Raw genomic sequence first — 17,446 nt, forward strand, 5'->3', positions numbered from 1 at the left:
TGATGCGTAGTGACCTTGTGCAAAAGCTCCGGTATCACAAATAGTTGGCTATTAACTGTGTGGTTTGCTGTACAGAAGAGAAGTTCTGTGGATATAAGTAACCCAGGGGTGGACAACTTTGGAGGGCTAGGGGCTGCGTTGGCCCCTTGGAACCCCCCAGGTTCCACACCCTCTTGCTGGAATCCCAGTGATTCTGCTGGGAAAGAAGGTGTGCAGGAAGCATGCATCCCGTTTCTCAGCTGAATTGAGCGCTCCACAGTGAACCGCATTTTGCAGAGAAATGTGCACAAGCCCCACGTGTTCTGTTTCTCTGCAGAACCCATGATTCTGCTAGGAAACAAGGTATGTGAGGAATGCATGTCTTTCTTCCCAACACAATCACGCGGGTGAGCGGGGATACACAAATGGCCTTTGTGGGCCACATGTTGGCCACCCTGAAGTAGCCAAACCACTGTGGGAAGAGTGGTGAAGAAACAGCATATTGAGCATCCATTTATTTAGTAGCTGATTTTTCTGCATTGTTCTTCTTCTAAGGAGTGAGGGTAGTGTACTACCACTGCTTCCGTGCACTTCAGATGAGATGCAGAAATGTGGTAGAAATCTCATCATTTTCCAGAACAATAGAGACTGCTTTCTAAGTAATTAAGTTTTAATGTTGTAAAGCCGCCTTGCGTCCCAGTATTGGAAAAAAAGGTGGGATATAAATAAATATAATAATAATTACTCACTTGGTAAATTGTCACCTGTAGTCACCCAAGTTATGATTTATTAAGCGAAAAATGCATGGACAAAGACGAAACCTTTGGGACTCTTGGGGAGGCTATAATTTGAGAATAATAATATTCTCAAATACTATGGGTTGGATCCAGACTAGCACATAGTGGAGTTCTGCTCACACTGAAGGAAGGGGTTGGGAGGCGATCATTATTCCTCCTTCCCCTTGCAGCCACCTGAACAGCTGCTCTGGAGAGCTGGGGGCCCTTCACAGAAGTGTGAGAGGCAATGCAGGGGGAAATCAATGAAGATCACCTCTCCACCCTCTTCCTCCTACGGTGAGTCTCCGTCGGAACCCAATGTTTTCTGTGAATGGATGGGCCAATCCAGATCCAATCCAAGTTCTGAATCAACCTACATCATTTTAAATATACACTAATTGCTATGGTTGACTTTGCTGAATATCCCACTCTTTCTTTGGAGAAATTAAATCTTACATTAAAGTCTGTATTGAATAATCTTCATTACAATTTTACTAGAGAATACACCTATGCAGTTTAATGGAGATTTCTCATTGTCAAGGAAAGTGAATCGCTGCAATATTTTGGTAAGTGCAAAAACAATACAAGAAAAGGCAGCACACAGTACAGTGTGACCAAAACAAGATGGACACCAAGCAACTAGCTTTCATTCATGGGTTCGATCCAGACTGAGTCATAGTTAGAATAGAACCATTTAAATTAATGGGATACAAGTCATAACTACCCATTTTATTTCAATGGGTCTACTCTATGATTAAGTCTGGATCCAACCCTGTATGTATCTATATATATTCTGTTACAACTCACCATGTATGACTTCTTGGTAGCCACGTTTCCTTGCCAACTTTTTCAATGCAGAATTTCTGAGGACCATTACTTCCTGAACAAAGATTTAAGTATTTTTTGTGATAACTGTGTAGCTCTTAGTGACATCTTATTCCAATAATAGGGAGAAAGTGTAAGTTTATAAGAACTAGGAATTGTTACAGAGTAAGTTACACTGATGTCTTACCCATGAGCTCAGCAAATCCTCCCAGTGGTAATCGGCAAGTACCAGTGACAAACTGCATCAGTCTCATACGTACTTCATTGTCAGCTTCTTTGATGAACTAGTAACAGAAATTAAAAGGTTACTTTGAAATGACAGCTGGGTAAGAGCTAGTCTTGTCTCTGTCCTTCAAGACAAGACAATTAACACAGCTTTGCATAGTGTGTATATAATATTGGCATACATATAAACTAGCGTCTTTAGTTTATTATTATATTAACTATATATATAAAAATACGTGTCTGTATGTCCTCAGTGGGCTCGAAAACCATATGTCCAGTTGTAGAACAAATCCTAAACGTTTCATAACCTCTAACTGGGATGCTTTTAGGCATAGTGAGCATTTCAATCCCCATCTTGAAACAAAATGGCAGCCAATCAAAATTTTAAAAGATTTATTGCTTCCATTGAAGTGTTTGTTCCTCCAAGACCATGAAACCTAGACACCTGAGATTTGGCATGCAGACTAAGGGGAACTTACAGGTGTACACCTCAGGGCTATTTTTTTAAAGCAATTATAGTTACTTTAAATGTGTCTGTGTGGTTGAAGCCTGCAGTACTACATTCAGTCACTACATGGTAAACTTTCTTAACCAGGAGATAGTTTTGCAGTTCATACAGTTTGAAGCCAGGAGGAAGTAGTCTGAGGGAAAGAGTTATATATCTGCCCCCTCCCCTCTTCTGCTGGACAGACCCCCCTCAGGGGAATGAAGTGGACAGACCCCTCCCTCAAGGGGCTATGGGGGTCACCATGGCAGGGGCAGTGCCTAGGGACTAGAGTAGGCATGTGTCTAACTCTAGCTGCTGCATAAGTCTGCTTGAAGTCTTCGCTGTATCAAACTAAGGGCTGTTCCAGCCCATGTGAAGCCAGTTCCATGTGCTAGTATTGTAATATTTGTTATTTTTAACTGATTTATTACTCTGAGAAATCATAGACCTTGTACCATAGAGTTATCAGATGCAACAAATATTCCCCAAACTAAACTTACTATTCCCCTATCCTAATTGAAAGGACTTTCCTTTTCTGTTTGTCTTAAATGCTGGTTGTGGTAAAATGGGTTGTACATGCCCAGTTTTAGCTAGCCAGAGACATTCCAGATGAAAAACCTCAACAAATAGGATTATCCTCCCTTCCCAGTTCTACCCCCTCACCACTAGTAGGTTAGAAGTAACAGCTGAAGAACTTTCAACTTTCTCCCACCCTTATATGTTTCTCATTTGATTATATGCCAGTGATCCAACTCATGAGAATCCCTCTTGGCTACATGAATTACATTAGTGTTTTCTCTCTCCCACCCACCCTTTTTGGGCAGCAGCATGGTAATTAGGTGTGTGCTCAGGTCCTAGGGAAAAAAATACACCAGACAGACAGGTGGAAAAAAGCCAGCTTCTAAAAAAACTACTAGAGAAGCAGTAAAAACTGTAGGCTCTTTTACCTTATGTTACCTTAAAGAACAGAATAATCTGTATGTCTTTGATTTTAGGTTTGCAGTGCCTATCCAGCGACCAGCATCCTCAGGTTCCCCAATTGCTTCAGCATAAATTTTTGAATCCCTGAAATTGTGTCCTAGACACCTTCTCTCCATGTATCCCCCCACCCCCTCAAAACACACACACTCACCAAAGGATCTGTCCTTGCTATATTATTTTCACTCCAACTCTCTTCTACTAGATATAGAAGATTCTATATGGGACTCTGTCATAGTATATGTGACCTCAGAAAGTAGAAATTACAATGGCATTTATAGGTTTTCTATTGCTGTTCATGAAGGAAAAGAAGTCACCTGAAAGTAAATTTGGAGTGTGTGTGCTGTGTATACTAGCTCCAAAATGTTGGTGAGTGCAACCCCGAAGTTTACAAGCAAATTTTTCCCCAATTATCAGCGGGATGAAAAAGATACCACGCCAGTTAAGAGAAAGGAAGGATAAACTCCAACTCTCCTCTGAATCTTCATCTATCTGGATCTAATTAGACTAGGAAACCTTTGAATTCACCAACTTCCAGTAACTGGACAGCCATGCAATATATCGAACCACATGAACTTGGGTCCTTTAATCTTGATGAGGCTGCTAATCTAGTAATACCTGCTTCACTCACCAAGGAGTTGCCAAAGAATACTTGTTGCATCTTTGTTGAATCAAAGCAGCTTGATTGTATTGTTCCCAACTCATGACCAGATGTTCCTTTTTGGAACATGGCAGAGTCCATCTATCTGCCCTGCCTTACCATTGTGTCTGTGATGGCAGACAAGTTGAAAGTTACCTCTCTAAATGTTAGAGGGCTTGGCTCTGTAGTTAAATGAGCCAGAGTGGCTGCAGCGCTAAAGAGAGATCACCCAGACCTGGTGTATCTGCAATAAACTCATCATTCTAAAAAGCTGAAAAGTAAGCTTCTGAAGGGGAGCTGGACTGGAGAAAAAATATGTGCCACTGGATCATCAAAGGCAAGGGGAGTGGCCATTTTAATAATGAGAAAATGCCCATTTATAATAATAGACTCCCTTGTGGGCCCAAATAGGGCTATACATTGCTTCAGTGCTGAATCCGAATACCGAAGTGAATCAGGCTGCTTCAGGGGTGCCTCAGTGAGATCCGAAGTGGATCAGACCAGCACCAAGGTGGTCCAAAGCAAGGCAGGTCACTGCCGAAGCACCTCGGTCCACTTCAGAGATTCAGAGCTATTCTGATGCCTTCTGAAGCCCAGACAGCCTGTCTCTAAACGTATCAATTTGTGAAAGATTAGGGATAGGGCGAGGAGGAGGAGGGAGCTTTGGCGAATGGCAACTCTAGTTGACAAATTAGGGCGGAACATAACCAAGCAGTCTCCAATCAGTGACCGGGGGGCGGGGGCTACTGGATATATTGGAGATCAGCCTGCATTTTTTCATTGAGAGAGCTGGTTAGAGTTGGTTAGTCAGCTAGATCTGTGTGTGTGCATGTGAGAGAGAGAGAGCGCGAGAGAGAGACTGCAGCTTTGTCTGTTTTCTTCTTTCCCACCCAGCCCTTCTCAATTCAACTATTCCCTTTCTTTGTTTTCCAAATACTTTATTTTAAAAACCAAAAACATTTACAAAGGACTTTGGTTTCCTCCTTTCCCTGCCTTGTTCTTTGGCTCCCCCCCCACCCAGCCCTTCTCAATTTAACCATTCTTATTAGTTTTCCTATTCTGTCATTCTTTCTCTATCCTTTATTTTTAAAAAGCAATATATATAAATATATTAAAAATAAGTACTTTCATTTCCTTGTTCTTGGCTCCCCTTCCCCACCCTTCTCAATTCCTGTATTCCTCCCCTTCCCGTTTTTGAACTCTATCTTTTCCCTGAACAACAACAAAATTAAAACCCTTTTCTTTGCTTGTAGATAGTGCTCTACTTGCTTTTCTTTTGCTTGTGTGTAGACACATGCACTTGTGTTGTGATCAAGCATACAGTGTGTGGCAAAGCACTACACATAACTCCACATATCAAAATACAGTGGGCAAAGCACTACACACATTAACAAAGATTATTTAAATTTAATACTACACTGTATGGCAAAGCAAGCCCAATATGAGGCATCTTTGGAGTCTTGGCAGGGGCAGAGGTGGGTGAGCTACTGCTGGGACCTTTCTGTGCAACCAGTGAAAAGTTACAGCTCTTTGCTTTGAGAGTTTTTGTTGAAAAAAGCACATAGCAGAAAAACTACTCTGCCAGCCAGCCAGCCTGTTTTCCCAGGTAATGTGTATTCCATTCAGCCAGAGAGAGCCTAAGGTCACCCATTGTGAAGCTGAATAAGAAAGTAGTACTAGGGGAGAGGGGTTATTTGCACTTCACAAAAACCTAGAGCAGAGATTAGAGATAGTGACCTCCTCCTAATCACCACTTATGCACCTAACTTCTCTGATTATCCTTTTATGAACTTTGGTTTCTGAGAACAGCACATTTTGTCTGTGCCTAACACAAAAACTACTAGGCCAAACTGTCTGGAATTTGGCAAGTGGAATCACCTCCACAAGGGCAGTCATATTCCCAAATGTCATGTATTTATCATGAAAACTGAAAAAGTTATGGCCGTTTCTGTTTTCCAATGCAAGTCAATGGGAAAACATCAAATTCAAATAATTCAGATATCCGAATCTTGCTTCAGATCCGAATCCAAAGTGGAATGGGTCCGAATTGGCCTGAAGCGAAGCGGGGCTACTTCGGAAGGTCCAAATCGGTATCCAAAGCAAAGCGGGGGGGGGGGGTCTGTGCACAGCCCTAACTACAATGGTCGTTTCGTGTTTATAAATGGGTCTTTAGATGGATCCTTTTATGCTCTCATCAGACAAACTGAATTTTTAAGCGGTTCCTTGCACTGCATTTGCCCATGGTCTAATAATTGTTAGAGGCAACATGAACAGCATGGACTCTAATCTGGACGGGAGTGGCATGCATAGATGACAGTTCCCTGGAGGAGGCCAGCAAATGGATCTTATTAAAACGCACAACCTGATAAACTCTTAGAGAATGCTACACCCTACTGAAATGGATTATTCTTTTTCATTCTAGACTTGATTATATTTTTGTTTCAAAGGAAGTCTGGGGGAGAGTCACTGATGCCAACATCGGGGTGGTGACTGTGTCAGACCACTCCCCTGTCTCATTGGAAATGCAAGGGAAAAAAGCCATTGGATAGGACATCCTCCTGGAAATTCTAGCTTGCTCACTTCTGAAAGCTTTCAAAATAGTTTAGAACAGGTTCTTATTCAATATTTCCAGGAGAATGCCACTCCTGACATTGAAATGCATGTTTTGTGGGGTGCTATGAAAGGTCTTACAAGAGGCCACTGTATCCAGGAAGCTAGCTTCCTGAAGAGAATACATCAGTATGACACCCAGATAATTCTGGATGAAATTAAACAACCTGATAGGAACTTTAAGCTGTCAGGAGATCCAACAGTTGAGCTCGCACTGACCAACGAATGAGCAGAGCTCCAAGCTTTGGAGACAGAAAAAAACCTGTGTGTCATTAGCCTACCTTAAGTGACATTACTATGAATCAGGAGACAAATGTTCAAAATTACTGGCTAACACTCTTTAAGAAAGGCAGTCCAGAAATCTTCCTGAGGATTAAAACCAGTAAAGGTAATATGATTTTTGACTATAAACAAATTAATGAGGAATTTGCTGTTTTTTATTCAAAAGTATATTCTTCTGATTCCCCAAGCCCAAATAATATAGAAGCTTACTTAAGTTGGACTTAAAACCTCTTTCTCCTGGACATAGATCCTATTTAAATCAACCTATATCTGAAAGGGAGGTTAGTGAAGCCATTAAGAATCTAAAAAATGGCAAATCCCCTGGTGATGATGCTTTCACCAGTGATTTTTATAAAGTTTTTAAAAAGGAATTAACACCATGGCTTACCAAGTTGTTTAATAAAATCTTAGAAGTGGGAGTTATACCTGGTACGTAGCATAATTCGAAAATAATGGTGTTACTAAAGTCCAACAAGGACCCCCATTTAATAGGCTCTTATTGCCCAATAGCTCTTATAAATAAAGATGCAAAATTATTATCAACAGTGATGGCCAAAAGGCTGAAGCTATTTATAGGACAATATCTCTCTCCAGATCAAGCTGGCCTTATTCGCACAAGAAACATAGCTGATGCCATACGGAGAGCATTAAATGTTGTCCATGTAATCAATACCCGCAGAAGTCCTGCAGCCCTATTGTCACTGGATGCTTTTAAAGCCTATGTGGAGTGGGGGTTTCCTCAAAGCTATATTAAATAAACTAGGCTTTGGAGGTAACTTTATGCATCTCACTAATCAAATTTACTCTGTGTCATCTGCAGTGGTTTGTACCAATGGAATGGAATCTCCCAGACTGCAATTGCATAGAGGTCCTAAACAGGGCTGCCCTTTGTCTCCGTTGTTATTTGCCATAATAATTGAGGCCCTAGCAATTGCATTTGAACCAACCCGGAGATTAAAAAAATAGAAAAAAGTGTAAACTAATACAAGAATGCTTGTTTCAACATTAAAAGCTAACATAAACCACCACAGAATGAGTAGCTCCAAGTGTAAATGCATTAGATATAGCGTTGTGTGGATTCAAATCTTAATATAAGGTGGAACAGAAAGTTCCTTTAATGACTGTACTGAGACGTTTCTTATTGTTACTTGCAGCGTATACATGACATATCAGTAAGTGCATGAGGCATTACAAAGAAGGCATTAGTACTTTACCTCTTAGAAACTGGGAAAGCAACTCTAAGATGACTCAAACCAGAAAAAAAGCCAGACAGCCAGTGTGGTGTAGTGGTTAGAATGTCGGACCGAGTCAGGAGATCCGAGTTCTAGTCCCCATTTGGCTATAAGCTCACTGGGTGACTTTGGGCCTGTCACTGACTCTCAACCTAACCTACCTCACAGGGCTGTTGTGAGGACGAAATGGAAAGGAGGAGGATCATGTAAGCTACCTTGGGCTCCTTGGAGGAAAAAAAGGTGGGATATAAATATAATAATAAATTAAATAATGTTAATAAACTTGTGAGAATATGGGATCTTTTGCAGATCTAATTTTACTGTTTGGTAACAGCACTTACCAGGTGCTGCAAAACAAATGCCTCTAATAATGGCAGAATATCCCCTAAAGAATTCATTCTGAGCCTTTTTGACTTGTTGAGGACCCAAGTCCAGTATAGGTCATTCCTCCTCCCTTCTTGCCTATCAGAAAGTATCTCAAATAGAACCCTTCTCATATCATATAGAAAAGTATAAGTTCCATTTTTCTGTTCTTCAGGGGTGGTTCTACATCCTGAAGCAGTTGAACTGGGGTGAGTGATGATTCAAAGAACCCTGAAGCCTGCAGGTTGAATGCGATACAGCATGAAGGTATTATGCACAAAACCCATTGAACTGTCATGGTACTTGCCCGTTGGTCTCTAAAGTATAATAGTCACTGAACAAAGACATACATGAAAGATGGCTAAAAACAAGTGGTGAACATTTTTGTTTGGAACAAGCAAGTTTCACATGGGGATTCAACATCTGACTTTGGTTTACCCTTCTGGAATATAATAGACAATGCTGAGAAGAGCGAGTGTACAATTGTGGGAAGAATCATAGAATCATAGGGTTGGAAGGGGCCTACAAGACCATCAAGTCCAACCCCCTGCTCAATGCAGGAAGACTGATTACTAGGCGGTCTCCCATCCAAATACTAACCAGGGCTGACCCTGCTTAGCTTATGAGATCAGATGAGATCAGGCGCATCCAGCCCTCATACTGAGTCTATTTAATAACAGGAACTGTCTCAAAAATTCCTTGGATCTTTGAAGAGGTGGAGCCAAGAAGCAACTTCCCACCTGCCAAGGAACACACATTAAACTTGCTTTTACATATCTTCTCTAGTAAGTGACTGTACTCTGTTTCAGACATCATGCATGATTCCTTATAAACACTGCTGAAGCACACTGAAAAGCCCAGAGAAACTTTGGGTAATTCTTTCACCATGGTAGCAAAGAGGGAGCAAAGATTCCCCTCCCCTTAATGTGAGGAAATGCAGGAAGGCCACTAAATTGAGGAAACGGAAGAATCTACCCTAGGTTCTCTGATGAGCTCTGGAACATTGTGCAGATGGCCTGCACAGACACAGTTCCCACTGTGAGCATAGCATACACATACACCTTGAAGAAACCTTTATTTCTAAAATAAAACACACACAAGATGCAATGATTTCACATTTGCTGCCTTTTTCAAATAATAAAAATATCATACCTGCCAGAACCATATTATTTGCTTGCTATTTCTTGTATAATGACGATATACAGTGTTCCTTTGCCAGTCTGCCAAATCAACCTCTTGCATGCCACAGAGCATAACCTAGAAAAAGACAACAAGATTTAGAAGAATAGTGGCTTGAGATTCTGATGTGCAAGCTAAATGTATTTCAGTGAACTATTTCACAGCACTTTTTTAGGTCTGTCTGCTTGCTTATTTGTGCCTTAATTGAATTTAGACATTACATGATTACATTATTTTTCCTTGTTAGTATCAAAGGGTTTTGCACTCTTCCTGCTCAGTTAAGCCATTGCATCTCAAATGTCTTACCTCCAACTCCTTTTCATCAAAATACTGTAGCCACTGAAGGGGAACAACTTCATTAAATCCATCAAGGAAAGCTTTGGTTTGTTCTTGTACTCCTCGTGAAAACCGCCACTCTGCCATTAGGCTGAAATAGGTAAAAGGATAAGAATTCTAAAAGAGGAGTCCTTTATATTTAAAAACATACCATGGACTTCTGCTCTATTATACTAATTGTACATTTGTATACATTTTTGTATACAACCCTAAACATTTTTTAACACTGTACCTAGAGCATGCTTTCCCACTTCAGTACTATAGTCCTATGTGCTTCACTGTCTGAATTGATGCAATCCAAGCTATGAAAGCACACTACCAGGCCATCTCAAAAGCAGATCCATCTAAAGAAAATGTAATACTCTTAGTATAATGGTATGAGAAGTGTAGTTTTAAAACTGTATATATGTATTTATTCACCCAGACTTATGCCACTCTTAAAGTTAGGAAAGTAAACTAGACAAATACTAGCAATGTTCAATTCTACATGATATTTACTTATCTATAATAATAAAAGAGGATGTGTGTTTGTAAGCTCCATAGCTCGAAGACCATAAAACCTGAACAGATTAAACTTGGCAAGCATATTAAGAGGACCCTACAGGTGTACACCTCAGGGTTATTTGGTTGTTAAAATTCACTAAGCGTGCAATCCTATCCATGTTTAGACAGAAACAAGTCCTACAATTCCCAGCATGCCCCAGCCAGCCAGTTGTAGGAGTTCTTTTTGTCTAGGATTGTGCCCCTACATAATTTTAATTAATTGTGTCCAAGTGTTTGAAGTGTGCAGTCCCATCATCAGTAACTAGGTGGCAGACATCCCTAACCAGCACATAGCTTTGCAGTAAACACAGTTTGAAGCCAGGGGGGAGCAGTCCAAGGAACAGAGTTATATGGCTGACCCCTCCCGCCTCCTGGGGGCAGCCCCGCAGGGGGAAAGGGTGGGAAGACCCCTCCCTCAGGGGGCTAGAGGGGTGCACATGGCAGGGGTCATGCCTAGGAGGGTCATGGCTTCACTCAGATAGGACGGGCACAATGTGCCCAATTATGACAGCTGCATAACTTAGCTTGAAGGCTTTGCTGTATTAAACAAAGGGCTATTACAACCCGTGTGAAGCTGGGCATGTTCGCTAGTATTAAATATAATGGCATATGCAAAGGAATTCTACCCTTGCCAAGTGCCTCCACCAGATTTTGGGGAATTCCCCCTTCCCTCTGCACCACATCCCATACTGCTTGAGAGAATCCTGCAGAGGAAGGAACAGAAAGTTCTCTTCTGCGAGTTTTTGTGTTGTGTTTGTGAGTTTCCTTCTTAGGATCCAAGCCAGTGACCTTGTTTGCTCGTCACAGCCAATTCCTGGGATGTTTAACCCCGAAATTGTCAGGGGCACACGGGAGTGAGCAAGAGCACTGCCTCTCACCCACTCACCACTTTCACTTTCAATTAACAACCCAAGAATATCCCATTCCTGAGTTGTTTCATGATGTGTGAACCCAGAAATTCTGGGTTGTTTAGTGGTTAAACAACACAGAGTTAATCCAACAACAAAATATGGTTTCTGGGTCATTAATTGAAAGCAGAAGTGGGCAAGCGGAAACCAGCACACTCGCTCACTCCATGTATTCACCAAGAACCCAAAGTTAATGAAAAATGGGTTGACTGTACAAACCAGGATAACATATATTGAGAGAAAACAAAAAATTATACTTAAGCAGAAGTGTGGATTTCTGCACATATATTAATATAAGAAAAAGTTTGGCATTGTCTTTCAGTTCCTTTATGTCCATACCCAATGTATTCTTCTTTGTTCTCTTCAGTTACAAGTAAGTTTGAGCCTCCCAATTTTAGCTCATGCGAGGTAACTTTCCCTAGTAGCTCCATGTCAACACAGAAATACATTTCTAAGTTACACTCTTCAATGTTGTTGTCCCTAAGAGGAAAAGTTAAACAAATGATCAAGATATAATCATCTGACTAAAATGCCAGAAAAATTAGGAATATCTGAAAAGATGTACAAACCTTATCCAAATTAGAGAATTATAAAATTCAGTATCAATAGATTCCAAATCCTTTATTGTGAGTTTCTTATTTAGCATGCGTTTGTAGAATGGTAGGGAAAACCCAGTATCAATGAATTTGCCATGAAACAATGCCTGTTGAGGATTTAAAACAATCAATTTGGTATTTGATACACAAACAGCTTCAAGTATATTGCTCTAAGTAGTAATGACTGCTCTAAAAAGCTTCTGAGTAGAAGCTTATAGAAAATAGTAAGTTTGAAGAAAGCGTAACAAAAACTCTAAATCAATAATCAGGGAAAAACAGGTTGCTTTGAACCATCATCTGTGTAGACACACATATGGGTTCTGCATCTGAGCAGAGCATACTTTCAGAAATTTCTAGAGCTGTGCCATGCGTCTGTAAAGTCCTGCAGTTGCGTACCGAATGCTAGTCAGCCTGGGTCCAGTGGGAGAACGAGGTAGGATGAAAGCTAATATTTGAAAGGCTTTGTTGCTTTATGTTGGTTGAAAAACAAACTTTGCAGCTAAGAAACTCTTATTGGCAGAATGCAAAGGCGTTTGATGGGACATCTGTACTACTGGTGAGTGACATGTAGTGCAGCTGGACAACGACCTATGCCAGGAGCAGGACTGACCAGATGTAGACTGCTCTCCAAGACACTTCTGATAAGTTGGATTGTGGAGTTTCTCCACTCCATCCTAATTGTCATCCACTGAAGAGCCCCGTGCCATCAAAAGAGATCTTCAATTCTAACGTTGGCCTTGTTTGTGAGCGCAAAGGAGCATAATTAGCTATATGTCTCAATGCATAGATCTGCTGTTTCACCAGACAAGATGCTTTCTGGTGGAAAGCCTTTGTTCTGGGCTGCCTCTACAATCACTGAGTTGATTTGAAGGGTGTTTAAACAGTAAACCACACCCTTCCTCTTGAACTTGGTATAGGTTCTCCAATAGGTTTGATGTACGGGCATCATGGGAGCTTTTGTCCATTACTGCCCTAGCCACTTGCAGTAAGACTGGTAGGATAGGAATTTCTACCAATGCAGAGTTGTGTCAGTATGAACTAGCTGAAAGACAGTGTCCTTGATGGGAGGAGAGGGTTATTGAGCTTCGACCCAGCACCTTGGCCAAATGCAAAAGTGGCTTGGCATATGCGTATGGCTGAGTATCCTCAGTGGGGAACATTGGATTTTGATCTCCATCATTCCTGTCTGGAGATGAGATGGAAAATACTGCAGGAGACACAGACTCTGACTTGAAAGACAGTCATCTACTCCCAAGAACACGACCAATCTTGCGTCTCCTGGATTAGAAAAGGAGATGACGGCTCAACAGGAATAAGCCAAGCAGAAGATCCTAGTGATGTTGCTGTGGCAGATAAAAGGAAATGAGCAGGAAGGTGAGAGCCGTGTCCCTTGAGCATGCACACTGAGGGTCCCTTGCCTATCTCTAGAAAGTGCCCAGACAAGGCTCTCCATAGGTACAGAACCCTTATGTGAACTGCATTGAGGCTACACAAAACATGATTTTCAATATGTTACTACCAGCATAAGATTCTCTTCAAATACAGATCAGACGGGCGTAGCACATGAAATTCTCACAGCCAGACTCTCGTTACAAGGCTTCTTTAGATGGGTCTTACTGACTAGTGTGAAGCTGCACTAATAAAGGCATGAAATCAGTTTAAATATCTTCCAAGGCATAAATATTTTGCAGAAAATTAAAAATAGCTAAAGTGATCACTTTTAAATGGAAAGAGTTATTTGTTATAAGAATATACACAAGAATGTAAAATGTTTTAGCTGTACACAGGGAAGGATAATGTATTCATGCAAATTCAATATTTTCCCAGCAGGGGGCTTCAGATTGTCCCAAGAAGCTCCATTCGGTAAAATTATAAAATATTCTTTCGAAAACAAACTAAAACTAAGTAATATGACAAAAACTATTTTCTATATAACAAATTGCTGCTATGATGTCATTTCTTGTTTCCATGATATTATGAATTTGCTACTTTAGATTATGACATTAATTCAAGCAGCAGATCAGTAACACAAATTACAGAACAGCAGCAAGTCAGCTGGTCAAAGGCTATATTCTATTAGTATTAGTATTATTAGTACAATACTAATACAGAAGCTGGTCACTGTGTCTTCTCTGAGAACCTCCCTCAAATGCTTGTATAAGAAGAAATTGGTCCAAATTTATTCTCCAAGTATTTCCCAAGTAGCGCCAACGCAGAAATTAAAACCTCCCCTTATGACAAGGACGTTAAGATAAAATATGACGACAAATTTTTAGAAAACACTGCATCTATATTAATTTCAGAAGCCGCTGCTGATAAACTAGCAGTATCCATTTCACTAAGCCCCATAGTATCATTTCAAATTTCTGATTTATCAACTTGAGGATTGATACTCACACCCCTATAGTTTAATTCAAAGCAAAAGCATGCTTACCTCCCATGTCTGCTAGTTGCTGGTATATGATCCTGTGAAAGAGCCCATTTACTTATTAGAATGGACAACCATTTCCAATCAGGCATACACTGCTCTCATTAAATCTGGCTTATAGGTGAAAACAATTATGCTGCTGTTGTCTGTTAGCGTATGTGTCTGTGACAGTGCAAGTGTGCACTCCCACTTATCTCTGACACAGAACCAGTTGAGAGGCACTTTGCTCATTACTTATACCAAGGCAGCTGCCACCAGCCCCATTTATTTCCTAACTCTGAGCTGGGGCCACTGCAGAACTATGAGGATTTCAGAGATTAGGGAAGTAACACTTGGCATGTCTGCTGGTCTGTGCCAGTCCAGACCCAGCTTGTCATTTCTGGTTCTTCTCTTCTTAGAAAAACTAGCAGATAGCTGAGCAGTTAGGTGAGTAAGTGGGAGAAGTTCAGAGTTGTTCATACATGTCACCTCAACAGGTCCAATTTAAGTAGGTTTATTAAGGAGTACAGACAAAGACAGAGAAATGGGAAATTGCCTTAAAAAGAAACAAAACATACAAAACTGACTAGCTAGTGCTTTATCAGGAAATATAAAATCCTTAACATAACTCATATATCAGAACAGCTTACAGGTGGGTGGGGTGGTGCAAGTTCCATAGGTGGAAGAAAGGCACGTCCCTTTGGGCCACATCAAGACACAAACTATAGCAGTTTACAGGCCATATGGCCTGGGTTCTATGGGCTGGGAGAGGGGGAAAACGGTGTTCCTCTGATCCTAAACACTCTTTATCTCTGGAGAGTCAAGAAGGGAGGCTGGGGGAGAAAGGGGGCACACAGCACAGCTGATCAGATGGAGAGTAAACTTTCCCTAAGACACCTGAGGTTCCTCACTTACATAGAGGAAGGCCCATTAACACTTACTGATGACCCAACAAGGTGGGACAAAAGATGTGAATGGAACCAATTCCCCTTGGTTTCCTGTGGATTAACTAAGGCCTGGATTAACTAAAGCCCTATTCAGGCATTCCCCGGCTCATGTGTAAGACTCAAGTGTGAAGTGTCCCTTATCAGGGTTTCTGATCATGGAACTTCTGCAAGCACCTTCAGCTCAATCCATGAAGGTCTACACAGAAGCCAGGCATGCAGGGATGGGACTTATATGTAAGCGCACACACCCCTACACAGTTTAGCCTGCAGAGGGCTTGAGAAGCATCTTCAGTGAATTTATGCAAAACACAGCTTACATGCTGGCTTGCCTTTGAGATCAGAGAGACAGGAGTTACTGGGCAGAAATTGATGCCTCTTTGATTCTTCTATGGAATCCCAAGGAACCAATGATTGTTAATGGAAAGAAGTGTTTAGTTTGAATGTGTATCCTAGACAGCTTGCAATTATTCCCATGCAGCCCTCATGCTTGATTATTAGTTTCAGGAGGCCCATCTCAAAACTCTACACCATTTTTATCACTCTACTTTTCCATTATCAGTGCAGATGAGCAAGTCTGTTGATGCAAGGTTATGTCAGCTAATAATAGGAATGCCCAATATGGGATTTGCATTCCACAGACAGAAATTGTTTTGCCCAGACAAATCCTTGATTTATGGAGATATTTATAAGGAGAGCCCTGCTGAATCAGACCAAAGGTCCTTTGCGCCCAGCATCCTACTTCCTACAGTCACCAGATGCCTCTGGAAAGCTGACAAGCAAAACCTGGAGGCAGTAGTCTTCTCCACTTGTCGCTCCTTGGTTCTCTTTCTACCTTTGTTGACCTTAGAGCAATCAGCAAGTTTAATGAAGCATTGTTCATTTGTTCTGACGAAAACAAAACATTCCCAATAGGAATATGTAGAGATCATTTGGGGGATTACATCTTTAGGACATGCCATGGACTTCAAGTTATGAGAGGTTTTATTCTGTCTGATCATCTTCATATTCCAAATAGGCTCCTGCCCCAAAACTGTATTTTGAGCTTCTGAAGTTATGCTCAAGTAAAAGTTAAATAAAATGGAAGTATTTTAAACACTTTAAAAATGAATCTCCAATACTAGGGCTGCAATCATATAAACACTTATTGGGGAGGGGCTGTGACTCAGTGGTAGAGCACATGCTTTGTATGCAGAAGGTCCCAAGCTGAATCCCCAGCACCTCCAGGTGGGCTAGAAAAGCTCCTGCCGGAAACTCTGGAGAGCTGCTGCCAGTCAGTGTGTTGGTTCACATGATCACCACAGCCCACCATGGTTTATCTAAGCCACTATGGGTTGTGGCGCGTGCTGGCAGCCATTTCAAATATTCAATCCCCGTGTCGTCCAAACTCAAGCAGCAGGTGTCGTTTGAGGGTTAAACAACCCTCAAATAACCCTACAACAGACCAGGAGTTATTTGAGGGTTGCTTAACCCCGTTAGGGGTTGAATATTCAAAATGGCTGCCACCACATGGTGCAACCAACTGTGGCTTAAGAAAGCCATGGTGGGCTGTGGTGATCGTGCAAACCTGGTCAGTCAACAATACCAGGATAGACGGATCAATGGTCTGTCTCAATATAAGGCAGCTTCCTATGTACTGAAAAGCTCAGCCATGATGGCTTTACACATGTATTTTTTGGCATCTCCCAGCACCAGTATGTCTTTTGTTCTGAAAGACTGCATGGGCAGGCAACTCATGACAGCTAGGAGAAAAAAGATTTATATTGTTAATTTCATTGTGATTTTATTTGTTATGTTGTTGCTGTTGTAAAATGCCTAGAGAAATTTATTTTATGAGGTGTTTAAAAAGTGAAATAAATCAACGGATCCCAATGGTACTATGCTAGCTACCTGCCTTTATTGCAATTCAGATTCATGACCTATGTGTCCTTTACTGTAACCTAACCGATAGGTGAGTAGGAAAACTAGCGAGGTGAGTAGGAAAACTATGGGAAATGGATAAACATAAATGCCTTCCTGACCTCCAAGTCACAACAAGGGCAACTTAAATTGGCCAGTCTAAAACCTAGGTGAGAAATATGGTCCTCTCCTGAAGTATCTTCATTCCAGAGAGATCAGATGTCACAGCTGGGCCCA

General features: G+C 41.2%; 2 protein-coding genes across 11 annotated transcripts in view; one reads left to right on the plus strand and one right to left on the minus strand.

The window, feature by feature from the left end:
• The window catches only part of RMDN1 (regulator of microtubule dynamics 1), a 47,612-nt gene that overhangs the window by 26,049 nt on the left and 4,117 nt on the right, over positions 1 to 17,446 (plus strand). For 2 of the 4 annotated variants that reach the window (XR_014790074.1, XR_014790075.1), the window contains exon 10: positions 8,573 to 8,664. Coding sequence is in view for 2 of the 4 variants with exons in the window: in XM_084849196.1 (XP_084705322.1) it covers positions 8,573 to 8,606 (34 nt within the window). In the remaining 2 variants the exon portion in view is untranslated. The remainder of the gene's footprint in view (positions 1 to 8,572; positions 8,665 to 17,446) is intronic. The other 2 variants (XM_084849196.1, XM_084849197.1) reach the window with 1 other exon arrangement.
• The window catches only part of WWP1 (WW domain containing E3 ubiquitin protein ligase 1), a 100,466-nt gene that overhangs the window by 6,048 nt on the left and 76,972 nt on the right, over positions 1 to 17,446 (minus strand). For all 7 annotated transcript variants that reach the window (XM_084849190.1, XM_084849186.1, XM_084849184.1 and 4 more), the window contains 6 exons: positions 11,933 to 12,066; positions 11,703 to 11,843; positions 9,883 to 10,003; positions 9,550 to 9,654; positions 1,768 to 1,864; positions 1,563 to 1,635 (listed from right to left, as the gene is read on the minus strand). In XM_084849190.1, coding sequence (XP_084705316.1) covers positions 1,563 to 1,635; positions 1,768 to 1,864; positions 9,550 to 9,654; positions 9,883 to 10,003; positions 11,703 to 11,843; positions 11,933 to 12,066 — 671 coding nt within the window. The remainder of the gene's footprint in view (positions 1 to 1,562; positions 1,636 to 1,767; positions 1,865 to 9,549; positions 9,655 to 9,882; positions 10,004 to 11,702; positions 11,844 to 11,932; positions 12,067 to 17,446) is intronic.

Source organism: Heloderma suspectum, chromosome 4 (assembly GCF_057233095.1).
Source record: "Heloderma suspectum isolate Gila_16-S chromosome 4, 16-S_ref, whole genome shotgun sequence".
NCBI lineage: Eukaryota > Metazoa > Chordata > Lepidosauria > Squamata > Helodermatidae > Heloderma > Heloderma suspectum.